Genomic DNA, 14,555 nt, shown 5'->3' on the forward strand with positions numbered 1-14,555 from the left:
GTGACATCCACTGATTCACCTGCATCATACATAGTAAGCTTCAGCCCCGGCTCCATGGGAGTGGCTATAGGCTTACAATCATGCATGTTGAACCTATCCAAGAGCTTCTGCACATACTTGGATTGAGACATAACGATGCCACGCTTGTCTTGTATAAATTGGATCCCTAAATACAAATTTAAGATGCCCAAATCTGTCATGTCGAATTCAGCTTTCAACTCAGCTTTGAAATCTGCAATTATTTCCTCATTTGTCCCTGTGAGCAGCATGTCATTTACATAAAGAATGATGACCAAAATATCCCCCCCATCCTTCTTGATGTAGAGGGTGCTTTCCGTGGGACTATTATTCAGCCCCTTACTTGCTAGGAATGCATCAATCTTGGCATACCATGCACGTGGGGCTTGTTTCAGCCCATATAAAGCTTTGTTTAGCTTGCAAACCTGAAGTGCATTGCCAGAAAGTTCAAATCCAGGAGGTTGTTTGACATAAACCTCTTTCGGCAAGTCCCCATTAAAGAAATCTGTTTTTATGTCCAACTGATGGACATTCCAAACAAAATTTGCAGCCATGGCAATAATTGACCTTATGGTGGTGTTCCGGTATGTAGGAGGAAAAGTCTCCTCATAATCTATGCCCTTCTTCTGTGCATAGCCTTTGGCAACCAGCCTTGCTTTGTACCTGTCAATGGACCCATCTGGCTTCCTTTTTACTTTGAAAACCCACTTGGTACCAATGGCATGCTTACCTGGTGGCAAATCCACAACATCCCAAGTCTAATTTTTCTCAATGGACTGCAATTCATTGTGCATGGCATGCATCCAATGCACATTATCCTTTGCTTCTTCAAAAGAATCAGGTTCTTCTTCATCAAGAAGAGTACCTGCATAAGCTGTCTCAACTGAAAGAAACCCCCTGCGTGCCTTACTACACTACAAGTCCTGCCAGGCAATGGGGCCTCAAGCCTACTCTCCCTGAGAGTCTGAAGCAACCAATACTGTTTTGGCTGCGTGTATCTCTTGAATCTCTTGCGTGACAACTTCATCCACACCCTGTGGTAAATCGGGGCATGTGAATGAGGAGGAGGAGGTTGTAAATTCTGATTTTCAGCATGAGCCTCATCCCCTAAAAAACATCACCTGGAGAGGCAGGAATTGTAAATTCAGCATGTGTATGTGCTGAGTTTTCTGAAAATATAACATCTCTACTCACAAAAATCTTGCGAGAAGCAAGATTGTAGAGACGATAGCCTTTTCTTTGTGCACTGTACCCAACAAAAATGCAACTTGGGTGGTAAAGATATCACTAATGTAGCCATGGTAATTTTGAGAAAGCCTTAGCTATCTCAAAACCAAATAAGTTTGCCCAAGCTGCTGAGTCATGGATTATTGACTCTCTTGAGCCTCCAACCACTTCACTTAGGAGTCTGCACAAGGAGTGGCTCTCTCATTGAAAGGAAAGTGACAGTGACCATGTATAACTTGGAGCCAATATGAATGCTGAATAAAGATGTATGGGACATACTTAACGTTTGTTTTAGGTCTTATATGTATTAATGCCATTACTAAACATAATAAGAAGGTAGAATTTAATGAAGGGGAATGTCTCATTTGAGACAAGGCTATTGGTTTCAAAATTATAGCAAAGAGAATTGAGGAAGGTCTTAATAAATTGGCATCATCTTTGCATCTGTCTTTAAGGCCTACATCTCTGGGGAAGAATCCAGTTGCATTAAAGGTTTGACTATTGTTATCGTACGTCTCGAGTGAAAGGTATCTGTAGGGGTACAACAGTGAACATGCAAAGCTAGTCCTCATGAACATGAAAGGTTTTGCGAATGGCTTGCCTCATCTTCGTCAAGAGAAGATGATTTGCAAATAATGTACCATGGGCATTGGGAAAGCAGAGCTGTGAAAAGTTCATGAAGAAGGATTCAAGAAAGAAAGATATTATAATCTCTGTGGTCCTATGAATGTCAAACTAGTAGGAGGTAAGGTTTACTTCGTGACATTCATAGATGACTATCCCAAGAAGACATGGGCCAAGTCTGAGACCCTTAAGCATCTCAAGGAATTGGTTTTATGAAACCATCAAAGAAGGTCAAGTTATTGATGAACCCTCAACTAGTGAGGGGGGACATAGAAGATGTGCAAGAATCCAAAGGACTCCTGATAGGCTCAATGTGAGTCATGCTTAATGACCACTTGAAAGATATAGCTTAGCCTGAGAGATATGAGGATGCCAAAGATAATCCCAAGTGGTAGGAAGCCATGAAAGAGGAGTATGATAGTATTATAGTACAAAGTAAAACTTGGGAGTTGGTAGATTTACTACCAAGAGGAATTCCATTGGTAACAAATTGGTCTATTAGGTTAAAGATTTATGGAAGTGTGGAAAAGTATAAAGCCAAGCTCATTGCAAAGGGTCATACACAGAAAGAAGGCATTGAGTACAATGAGACCTTAGCATTAGTAGCCAAACATAATACTATCAGATTGATAATAACCCTTGCCACTCATTATGGCTGGCCTCTATATCAAATGGACATTAAAATCGCTTTTCTAAATGGTGATATGAAAGAAGTGGTCTAGATGACCAGCCACGTGGGTTTGAGGTTAAACGCAAGGAGGAAAAGGTTTGCAGACTATGAAAGCCTTGTACGGTTTGAAACAGCACCTTGTGCTTGGTATGAGCATTTTTATAAAGAGTGCTCTAATAAGAGTTCATTAGATTATAATCTGTTTACAAAGCATCATAACAAAGGCAATATAGTTCTCATTGTCTTATATGTTGATGAAATTGTCATCACTAGTAATAATGAGGAACTAATGTAACATGCCAAATAGGACCTGAACAAAGCTTTTGATATCAAAGACGATGCCTTTATGCATTATTTTTTAGGAATTGAAGTCTACAGAGACCAATATAAAATGTTTATATCCCAAAGCAAGTATGCCAATGAAATTCTGAAACGATTTAGAATGGAGGATTGTAATCTGATCAATACACCAATGAGCCCCGGTGAGAAATTGTCAAAAGGTCAACATATTCCTACAATAGATGGCATATAGACAACTTGTTGGTAGCTTGACATATTTGCCCACCACCAGATTGGACATAGGCAACTTGTTGGTACCTGACATATTTGACTACCACCAGAGCGGACATAGCCTATCCATTCAATGCAATATCCCAATATATGGCCGATCTGAGAGAGCCATTGGAAGGCAGCCAAGAGAAGACCTAGATATGTCAAGGGACTTTGACTCATGGGATTGAGTACGAAAGAAGCAATGATCTAAAACTGTCAGGATTTACAAATAGTGATTAGGCAGGATGCTCAAATGACATAAGGTCTACTTTGGGATATTGCTTCAACATTAGATTTGGCTTGATATCGTGGAGTAGTAAGAAGCAGAGTACTATGAGCATCCACTAATGTAGCCTGTGAGGCTATCTTGTTGAGGAGGATCTTAATAATATTGGACTCATTAAAAAAGATCCAACTCCCTTGTTGGCTGATAATCAAAGCTCTATTAAATTGGCCAAGGATCGTGTATTTCATGCTTGAACAAATCACATTGAGGTGAGAATGAAATTGGACTTATTGACTGTCCAATAGAAGATAAGGTGGCTGATGTCCTAATCGAATCTTTTACTAGAATTAAGCAAGAGAAGTTTTCCAACTTGATGGGCATGAAAACTAATCCATTGATCATCAAGGGGGAGTGTTGGAAAAAGTGATGAGCTATGGACTTCATTCACTAATTTTGGGTTAGGATTAATAGAAGGTAAAAAAGAGTGGTAGGTGGATCTTAGGTCCTAGGATAGGACATCCATGATGTTATATCATGGATAGGGGTTAGAAATTTTTAAGGGGCCACATGATGTATCCATCATGGATGAAGGGGATGGTTGCCACATGGCACCATTCTATTGGTCTATATCTTATGGCCTTGCCTCGTGCTCACACTCGCATTCAATTCCCATCTTTGTCTAGGGCAGCCAATCAAATGCAATTATTGCATCTAGTGCGCATGTGTTTGGTGCATTTTGATTGGATACATTGTGCCAGAATGCCATGGCTGAAGCCCTGGCTTGTGTGAGAAGCCATTGCGAAGCTTCTCCATTCTCACACCTCCTCAGTAGGTTTGCTGTTGAGAGGATGGAGAAGCGACTGCGAAGTGGGTTCATTGTCCAGTTGCAGTTCAATTGCTGCATTTTCAGCTGTATGCTTTCATTCTAGCCATTGTTGGCATTGCAGGTTGTAGCAATTCACTCTATTCCTACATGTGTGTGGAGGGTACTGCAGTCTAACAAGCGCCTGTTCTTGTTCTCTTCCATTCTTTGCCTATAGTAGGCCATATGGGCTCAATTGTGTATGTGGCTGCATGTCGACTAGGCTAATTTTGTGGACCCCCTTGGAAAGAGCTGCCTACTGTGGGCTTTATTGGCTCACTTGTGTATGTGGCTGCACACCGAGTAGGATGACTTTGTGGACCCCCTCTTTGTCCAAGGAGCATTTAACATGAGCTAGTTTGATGGGCCCTTGACATTCCTCCTTTGGGGGTTTTATTGGTGAGCAACTAAGGAATGACTAAATGTAGAGATGGAGCATTGATTTTCCACCTCCCCTCAAGGTTTGAATTGTATGTACAATACTGTGGCCCAATTTATAAGATATCTATGCCGATCTCTTCTTCTTGCCTTCATGAAGATGCTAGTGCAATATGATGTGATGGAGCAATAAACTTTTCTAAGTGATATAATATTGAACCTGATAGCCTATGTGTGAGAATGGAAGATTAGTACTGCCCGGTTTGAGTAGCAGGTACTATTAATGTAGTCCTACATGTTCTTGTCTCGAGTGCCCCTGATGTATACAATGTAGTTGCATCGGCCGTGTAGTGGCCTCTCAGCTACTATAGGGTCTCTGAGCTAAGTAGAGTTTATACTTGGAATCCAACAAAGGAGCTGATACTGAGAGGGGTGTGCAAAAGGTAGATCAACTGCGGACCAACATTGGATGCAAAGCTGCCTTTGTTGGAGGGGTGATCCGTCTAGGAGTCGTAATGTGAGATAATTGCTCAACGATTGGTTAGTGCTTGTTGGCAACACTTGGTCATTGGACCGTGCTAGAGATCTTGCATGATTGGAGGGTTGAGTGTATTGTGGACACTTGGTGGCTCTAGAGAATGAACTAGACGTTGCATGGAGGTGGTGATCCTTGGCGACTACAAAGGTCTTCATCTAAATGAGTTAGGTCTTTTTGTCGTGACCACAAGCCTCAAAGAGAAGTCGACACTAGATAAATGAGTTAGGACAAGGAGATAAAAAAAGAGAAGACCAAGGCATGTATGGTCGAGGAGTCGACACTAGAGGAGATGGTTGGACTGGTATGTGATAGTTTGCCCGATCAGGACTGGGCATTCTGAGATCGTGTTTGTGGTAGTTTGTTTGGTTATGATGCCAAACACCAAGCTACGATGCTTGGGAAAATTTTCTACGTAGCTACAATGCTCAGGTTCATTGTTGAGCTATGAAGCTCAGGAGACTCAGCGATTTGTGTGGACTATGATGTCCTTTATTTCATGAAGCTATGAGGCTTTAAGTTTGTTTGAATGTATAGTTATAATGGCGACAAGTCTAGTTTGATGGGCCCTTGACATTCCTCCTTTGGGGGTTTTACTGGTGAGCAACTAAGGAATGACTAAATGTAGAGATGGAGCATTGATTTTCCACCTCCCCTCAAGGTTTGAATTGTATGTACAATACTGTGGCCCAATTTATAAGATATCTATGCCGATCTCTTCTTCTTGCCTTCATGAAGATGCTAGTGCAATATGATGTGATGGAGCAATAAACTTTTCTAAGTGATATAATATTGAACCTGATAGCCTATGTGTGAGAATGGAAGATAAGTACTGCCCGGTTTGAGTAGCAGGTACTATTAATGTAGTCCTACATGTTCTTGTCTCGAGTGCCCCTGATGTATATAATGTAGTTGCATCGGCCCTGTAGTGGCCTCTCAGCTACTATAGGGTCTCTGAGCTAAGTAGAGTTTATACTTGGAATCCAACAAAGGAGCTGATACTGAGAGGGGTGTGCAAAAGGAAGATCAATTGCTGACCAACATTGGATGCAAAGCTGCCTCTGTTGGAGGGGTGATCCTTCTAGGAGTCGTAATGTGAGATAATTGCTCAACGATTGGTTAGTGCTTGTTGGCAACACTTGGTCATTGGACCGTGCTAGAGATCTTGCATGATTGGAGGGTTGAGTGTATCGTGGACACTTGGTGGCTCTAGGGAATGAACTAGACGTTGCATGGAGGTGGTGATCCTTGGCGACTACAAAGGTCTTCATCTAAATGAGTTAGGTCTTTTTGTCGTGACCACAAGCCTCAAAGAGAAGTCGACACTAGATAAATGAGTTAGGACAAGGAGATAAAAAAAGAGAAGACCAAGGCATGTATGGTCGAGGAGTCGACACTAGAGGAGATAGTTGGACTGGTATGTGATAGTTTGCCCGATCAGGACTGGGCATTCTGAGATCGTGTTTGTGGTAGTTTGTTTGGTTATGATGCCAAACACCAAGCTACGATGCTTGGGAAAATTTTCTACGTAGCTACAATGCTCAGGTTCATTGTTGAGCTACGATGCTCAGGAGACTCAGCGATTTGTGTGGACTATGATGTCCTTTATTTCATGAAGCTATGAGGCTTTAAGTTTGTTTGAATGTATAGTTATAATGGCGACAAGTCTAGTTTGATGGGCCCTTGACATTCCTCCTTTGGGGGTTTTACTGGTGAGCAACTAAGGAATGACTAAATGTAGAGATGGAGCATTGATTTTCCACCTCCCCTCAAGGTTTGAATTGTATATACAATACTGTGGCCCAATTTATAAGATATCTATGCCGATCTCTTCTTCTTGCCTTCATGAAGATGCTAGTGCAATATGATGTGATGGAGCAATAAACTTTTCTAAGTGATATAATATTGAACCTGATAGCCTATGTGTGAGGATGGAAGATTAGTACTGCCCGGTTTGAGTAGCAGGTACTATTAATGTAGTCCTACATGTTCTTGTCTCGAGTGTCCCTGATGTATATAATGTAGTTGCATCGGCCCTGTAGTGGCCTCTCAGCTACTATAGGGTCTCTGAGCTAAGTAGAGTTTATACTTGGAATCCAACAAAGGAGCTGATACTGAGAGGGGTGTGCAAAAGGTAGATCAACTGCTGACCAACATTGGATGCAAAGCTGCCTCTGTTGGAGGGGTGATCCTTCTAGGAGTCGTAATGTGAGATAATTGCTCAACGATTGGTTAGTGCTTGTTGGCAACACTTGGTCATTGGACCGTGCTAGAGATCTTGCATGATTGGAGGGTTGAGTGTATCGTGGACACTTGGTGGCTCTAGGGAATGAACTAGACGTTGCATGGAGGTGGTGATCCTTGGCGACTACAAAGGTCTTCATCTAAATGAGTTAGGTCTTTTTGTCGTGACCACAAGCCTCAAAGAGAAGTCGACACTAGATAAATGAGTTAGGACAAGGAGATAAAAAAAGAGAAGACCAAGGCATGTATGGTCGAGGAGTCGACACTAGAGGAGATGGTTGGACTGGTATGTGATAGTTTGCCCGATCAGGATTGGGCATTCTGAGATCGTGTTTGTGGTAGTTTGTTTGGTTATGATGCCAAACACCAAGCTACGATGCTTGGGAAAATTTTCTACGTAGCTACAATGCTCAGGTCATTGTTGAGCTATGAAGCTCAGGAGACTCAGCGATTTGTGTGGACTATGATGTCCTTTATTTCATGAAGCTATGAGGCTTTAAGTTTGTTTGAATGTATAGTTATAATGGCGACAAGTCTAGTTTGATGGGCCCTTGACATTCCTCCTTTGGGGGTTTTACTGGTGAGCAACTAAGGAATGACTAAATGTAGAGATGGAGCATTGATTTTCCACCTCCCCTCAAGGTTTGAATTGTATGTACAATATTGTGGCCCAATTTATAAGATATCTATGCCGATCTCTTCTTCTTGCCTTCATGAAGGTGCTAGTGCAATATGATGTGATGGAGCAATAAACTTTTCTAAGTGATATAATATTGAACCTGATAGCCTAGGTGTGAGGATGGAATATTAGTACTGCCCGGTTTGAGTAGCAGGTACTATTAATGTAGTCCTACATGTTCTTGTCTCGAGTGCCCCTGATGTATATAATGTAGTTGCATCGGCCCTGTAGTGGCCTCTCAGCTACTATAGGGTCTCTGAGCTAAGTAGAGTTTATACTTGGAATCCAACAAAAGGAGCTGATACTGAGAGGGGTGTGCAAAAGGTAGATCAACTGCGGACCAACATTGGATGCAAAGCTGCCTCTGTTGGAGGGGTGATCCTTCTAGGAGTCGTAATGTGAGATAATTGCTCAACGATTGGTTAGTGCTTGTTGGCAACACTTGGTCATTGGACCGTGCTAGAGATCTTGCATGATTGGAGGGTTGAGTGTATCGTGGACACTTGGTGGCTCTAGAGAATGAACTAGACGTTGCATGGAGGTGGTGATCCTTGGCGACTACAAAGGTCTTCATCTAAATGAGTTAGGTCTTTTTGTCGTGACCACAAGCCTCAAAGAGAAGTCGACACTAGATAAATGAGTTAGGACAAGGAGATAAAAAAAGAGAAGACCAAGGCATGTATGGTCGAGGAGTCGACACTAGAGGAGATGGTTGGACTGGTATGTGATAGTTTGCCCGATCAGGACTGGGCATTCTGAGATCGTGTTTGTGGCAGTTTGTTTGGTTATGATGCCAAACACCAAGCTACGATGCTTGGGAAAATTTTCCACGTAGCTACAATGCTCAGGTTCATTGTTGAGCTACGATGCTCAGGAGACTGAGTGATTTGTGTGGACTATGTCCTTTATTTCATGAAGCTATGAGGCTTTAAGTTTGTTTGAATGTATGGTTATAATGGCGACAAGTCCAGTAGGGATGGGCCAATTTTTGTTGAGATTTTTTGTTGACTCCCTATTCAGATCAAGGGAGGGATTGTTGGAGGGGTGATCCTCCTAGGACTCATAATGTGAGATAGTTGCTCAACGATTGGTTAGTGCTTGTTGGCGACACTTGGTCATTGGACCATGCTAGAGATCTTGCATGATTGGAGGGCTGAGCGTATCGCGGACACTAGAGAATGAACTAGATGTTGCATGGAGGCGGTGATCCTTGGCGACTACAAAGGTCTTCACATAAACGAGTTAGGTCTTTTTGTCGTGACCACGAGCCTCAGAGCCGTGAATCAGTGTAGGTCGTATGTTTCTCCATAGTGCAGCTGCGTCTGTGTAATAGGGTCGTTAGTTGAGTCCTGTAGTAGCCAACAAACTCCGTAGAGGTGAGGCACAATTTTGTCGTGTCGAATGATAATAGACAGTGATTGTGGTAAACTGTTTGTTCGGTGTGTCAATCTTCTTCTTCGTATATGTGAAGAGTGAATCTCACACGTAAAAGGATTGTATATGTTCACTGTATATCTAAAATCCCAACAGCCTCCAATAATGGGGATGTCTCATCTGTCCTCTCTGGATAGTTTCACTCTGTTCTCTATGGGTGTGGCAAGCAGACTATCTTGATGCTTGGAAGAATCTTCCCAGCACACCTATATGCTGTGAGATGAAAAAGCCATCTGATCTCTCCCAGACAATGCTAACTGTAACAATGCATGAGTCAGCATTGTTACACCAAAGACTAAGATTCATGATAAGGTTTAAAAAATAGGATTATACATGAATGTGCCCATGACCAATGCTTATGTCCACATCATTCAAATAAACATTAAACAATTATTCAACTCTTCTCTTTTGTTTTGTTTTGTTTTTCTTGGATTTTAATGCTCATGATTGCGTAATATAGCTAGTCAACTTCCCTGACATTCGTTAGTGGGCCCCTTTTTTTTGGGGCAAAATCTGTAGTGACATGGATATGATGATTGCAGAATAGTTTACCCCCCTGTTCCTCCCATTGGGGGTGGTGATTTGTTGCCTGGAGCTGGAGCTGGAGTCTTTCCAAGCAGGTTACTTCTCAAATCCCACTTTTAAAAACAATTACAGGCATGTTAGTGAGCTGGGAAAGTTATCACCTCTTATTAACCAGAGATTAATTTATGAAATTGCACCAAAATAATAGTGAGTGTGCTAGACAGGTGGAATGGAGTATAGTTAATAGATGGAACGGAATTGTTAAAAATTGGGGACAGATTTCAAGTATAGAGACATGGTTTATTAAATATTGTCTTAGGTACACATTGGCTTGTGCTCGTACATGGACATACATCAATTTCTTCTCATGACACTACCTCCAAGAAGGTCTTGCATCTAGACACTGTAGGCCCTCTTACTTCTTTTCTCCTCTCCAATTCATTTGCACTCAGGTGTATCCACACTCATATGCAGATAGAAAACACAAACCCATCTATCTACTTTTTGTAGAAAAAAAAGACAAGCCCACCAGTTTTGACCACTCAATTTATGCATTTGTGTAGACGTGCCATCACAGTAGTAGACGAAGGAAAGGGAGAACAAACTAAAGAAAATAAGAAATTTGAATACCTGCCAGAATCTAAAGGTTACTGCTTCCCAAACCACTATAGACGACGCGTGCACATTCCTGATGCACGCATGGCACAGCACGCGGCGCACTATGCATGCGTGCACACACACACACGCACACGCACACAAAGTATTCATATGCTTAAACAAACACACACACACACACACACACATGCACGCACGCACAGAGGTGTGCATTTGCAGAGGTAGAGGCAGATGCAGATGCAGATTCAAACATTTACCATATGTATTCATTAAAAGTAAGTGTCCAATGCCTTCCATTGATGAGGTATTTAAGGAACTAAAAACTCTAGTAAAATTTTTGTGTACCATGAAGTAAGGATTCATCCGGATGATGACCCAAATTTGCTTTTGGAACCTATAAAAGTCATTTTTCAATTTAGACTAATGTACATTGGGTTAACCAATGCTCCTGCTACGGTAATGCAACGCAATAAGGACACAAAAATACCGAAGCAAATTTGTAGTTGTCTTTCTAGATGATATTCGTAAGACTAAGCCGAGCACTTGGAGCACTTGAAGTTGGTTTTTGAGTTGCTCATGCGGCATAATTTATGTGCTAAACCATTCAAGTGTGACTTCTTTTGTAAAGAAGTTAAGTATCTAGGTCATATTGTCTCCAGCGAAGGGATACATATGGATCTAGATAAAGTTAAATCCATTCTAGAATGGCCTACTCTGGAAGAACTTTAAATATTTAGCTCAAGGGAAAGGGAATTGCCTTCACTTGGGCTGAGGAAGCTGAAAAACTTTTTCAACTTATTAAACAGTATATTTTCAACCCTGATGGTTGGCATTGAAGAACAAACACTAGATGTTGGTGACAGTAGTAATACTTCCAAGATGAAGTAAATAAGCCTTTTTTGGTGAAGCACCTTTAGTAGGTACTGAGGAAGGACAGAAATGGGGAAAAATACCATAGTAGATGGTTGCCTACTCTATAAGAGTAGAATTTGCATTCTGGTAAAGACACTAGGTGCCAATTGTTATACGAATGTCAAGATAGTCTGAATCTGGGGATTGAGAAGACTCATGCTCTTTTGAAAAGACAGTTCTTCTGGCCTGGTATGAATCCTTAAGGATGCCCAAGACTGTGTTGTTGAGTGCCAGAAGTGCCTTGTTAATTTTGACATTATGTTTTTTATGACAGTTTTTGATGCCATAGCTTATTGAAGCTCAATCTATTTGATAAACGCCATACAAGACTTAAGTCTATGCGGTTGGAAACTCATAAAGTTCTCATCCAAGTTGTCAAAAGAATCCTCCCAGTTCTGGATTATGCTCTTATGTGTGTGATTTGATTAGAACGTGTTTGCTTTTACATATGTCAATTGGCATGCAACATTTTTTATAGAAGGTCCCCTAGGGGATCTTTAGAAACACAGACATATCACGGCATCCAGAAGGCTTGTTAGAGCTTGAGGTAGGATCCAAAAGGCATATAATTGGATACAATGAGCACTTACCTTTTCTCAGATGATAGGGTTGGAGAGGTAACAGTATTGTGCACAGGCATAAAAAGAAACAGTAATACAAGCTTTGTGTTATTGAGATGTGCCTTGGGAAGGAGCTGAAAACAGGTGACAAGAAAGAGGCATGAAATGGGAAGGGTATGACAAAAAGAAAGATTGGGTGAAAGGATAAACGAGAGGGAAAGTCATAAGGAGAGGGTGAGATCTTAGGAGAGTGTGTATCAAGCGAGGGGAGAATTTAGAAATCCAATCTTTGATGTAGACAAATCAACAAGGAACATTCAGGTGCATCACTCCTTATCAGGGAAAGAGCTGCTTTCGAGAGGTCGCTTCTATATACTGTCCAAATCATGAGCAAGTTGCCAACATCTGCACCAAACCTTTGACCTTTGACATGGCATCGTACTCTGAGAACAACTTGGAGTTTTGATGAAACATACTGCAACTTAGGATTGGATCATTGGTTGAGGAGCTCACTTGCAGTCTTTCAATTCCACTGCCTCTTATGAATCGCAATTGAAGAGGAGACATTGAAGTGTGTGTGCAATTTGTATTAATAAATCCACATGTAAAGGAAACAAGAGTCGCAAAGGTCTAATATGACCCAAATCCAAGTGTCCTACAGATTTGTATAAATACTCATTCTTCCAATAAAATTGCATGTACATTGTAGGCTACACACACCCTTCCTCATCCAACTGATGGAATTTTCATTTCCATGAGAGTGCACATTTGAGTGTAGTGACTCATATGTGCCCTGAAAGTCAACTGTGATAACCCTCCCTTTCCCTTTTGTTGTGAATCTGTTCCTTTCCTTGCTCATTTTATATAAACCTGTAGTTGACTTCTTTTCAAAGTAACATTGGAATGGTATAAGCATTCTGATGTTGCAGGGGAAGACTGTCATGCCAATGTTGATGCTGTCTGCAAGGGCCTCTAACATGTCTTTAGTTTTGGCCGCAGTATTCTTGAGATTCATCAATTTAATAGATACAGTTGTGTGTATGATTGTGAGCTTCAATCTCTTGTTTAAGGTCAGCAAGTTGATATGGTGCACGCTTGTCTTTTTGCAGAATCAATCCAGGGTCCGGAGGAGGAATGCTTGTTGGTAAGTGGTTCACAAACTTCAATGACCTGGCAATAGCACTCTATATGGTGATTCAGATGTCAAGTCTGTAGAGGTCTCTTTGTTCAATCATCAGATTCCCTCATGCAGTGTTTTATTCAGTAGTATGTGTAATTGGGGCGTGTCTCATCACCCAGCAGTTAAGGTTTCTCTGATGTTTACAGGACCTAATGATCCGAGATGGGGTATCGGGGTTGGGATGCCGGAGTTCCCACAGGGTGGTAGGTAGGTAGTCACCTTTATGTCATCTTTTGAGGATGGCATTTTCCACGACTGTCCTTTTTTGTCCTGCTGTGTTATTTCATTTGTTACAATGGTTCATGCTTGAACTGCAGTGGCATCCCAGGGGCTAGATTTGATCCTTATGGACCTCCAGGCATTCCTGGTTTTGAGGCCAATCGTTTTACAAGGTAAGACTTACATATGCTTTCTCAAGCATTAGGGGGATTCTTCTCGTCATCTGAAAGCACAGCCATGCGCAGGTTTCACTTTTTACAAATATGTTGAGCTCACTATATACACTTGATGTTTTAGAGACCGGCGACCCCCTGGAGGAGGAGTCCATCCTGACTTAGAGCACTTCCAACCTTTTTGAAGATAGCACAATAGGCCAATAAAAGTGGTGGTATTTTGCCGTCTTACATTGACTATTTTGAAGAGAGGCATCATCAGCATGAAGTGTAGAAATGAATGCTTTTAAGATTATTGCTTCTTGTTTACTGAAGCATGAAGAAACGTAAAATAGAACTACTAGTTGTCTGCAGCAGTACATGGAATACGCTTACGTCTGAAACATTCTATGGAAGGCACATGGATTTGTTTGAAATACTTCTGAAAGCTCAGCTATAGTGTATGTTTGGAATCCAGCCAAAGGTTCACATTTCTTAGGGTTATGGATGATGTATGTACAGAGCCAGTTACTGTTCTTGTATGTAACAAAAGGAGAAAGACTTGACAGAATAGCAATTATGAATCCTTCGGTTCTGGTGGAACAAGCCTTGATGAGGAGAGCAATTGTGTAGAACTGGCACTTGCATTTTTGACACTTTGACCATATGTTGTGTGTTTCCGAAAACAACTATGGAAGAATTGAAAACCTTGAACAATGAAAACCCCCTACATGCAATATTCTCCTAAGTTTTCAAGGGGTTTTAAAGTTTGCAAGACATATTTGCTAAACCATGGATGCATCTTTTTACATAGTCATGGCGGAAGGCTAGCTAGGAAATTTGAAGTGCTACCTTAAGACGTAACATAAGTCTGTACATAAAGCAGTAGGTGCTTTGTTGCTAATGTCTAATCGATGTATGTGTTCAAAGTCATCGGTACATT

At 41.4% G+C, this 14,555-nt stretch overlaps 1 protein-coding gene across 2 annotated transcripts in view; it reads left to right on the forward strand.

Annotated features, from left to right (window-relative positions):
- Positions 1-14,268, forward strand: part of LOC147891391 (proteasome inhibitor-like protein) — a 30,861-nt gene extending 16,593 nt beyond the window's left edge. The window contains exons 5-9 of one of the 2 annotated variants that reach the window (XM_087389526.1): positions 9,992-10,069; positions 13,171-13,205; positions 13,388-13,448; positions 13,559-13,633; positions 13,758-14,268. In XM_087389526.1, coding sequence (XP_087245652.1) covers positions 9,992-10,069; positions 13,171-13,205; positions 13,388-13,448; positions 13,559-13,633; positions 13,758-13,818 — 310 coding nt within the window. In that variant the 3' untranslated portion in view covers positions 13,819-14,268. The remainder of the gene's footprint in view (positions 1-9,991; positions 10,070-13,170; positions 13,206-13,387; positions 13,449-13,558; positions 13,634-13,757) is intronic. The other variant, XM_087389528.1, reaches the window with a different exon arrangement.
- The last annotated feature ends 287 nt before the right edge of the window (positions 14,269-14,555 follow it).

Source organism: Dipteris shenzhenensis, chromosome 18, assembly GCF_047967505.1.
Source record: "Dipteris shenzhenensis isolate YYH24624 ecotype China chromosome 18, Dip_SZ_1.0, whole genome shotgun sequence".
In the NCBI taxonomy this organism is placed as follows: domain Eukaryota; kingdom Viridiplantae; phylum Streptophyta; class Polypodiopsida; order Gleicheniales; family Dipteridaceae; genus Dipteris; species Dipteris shenzhenensis.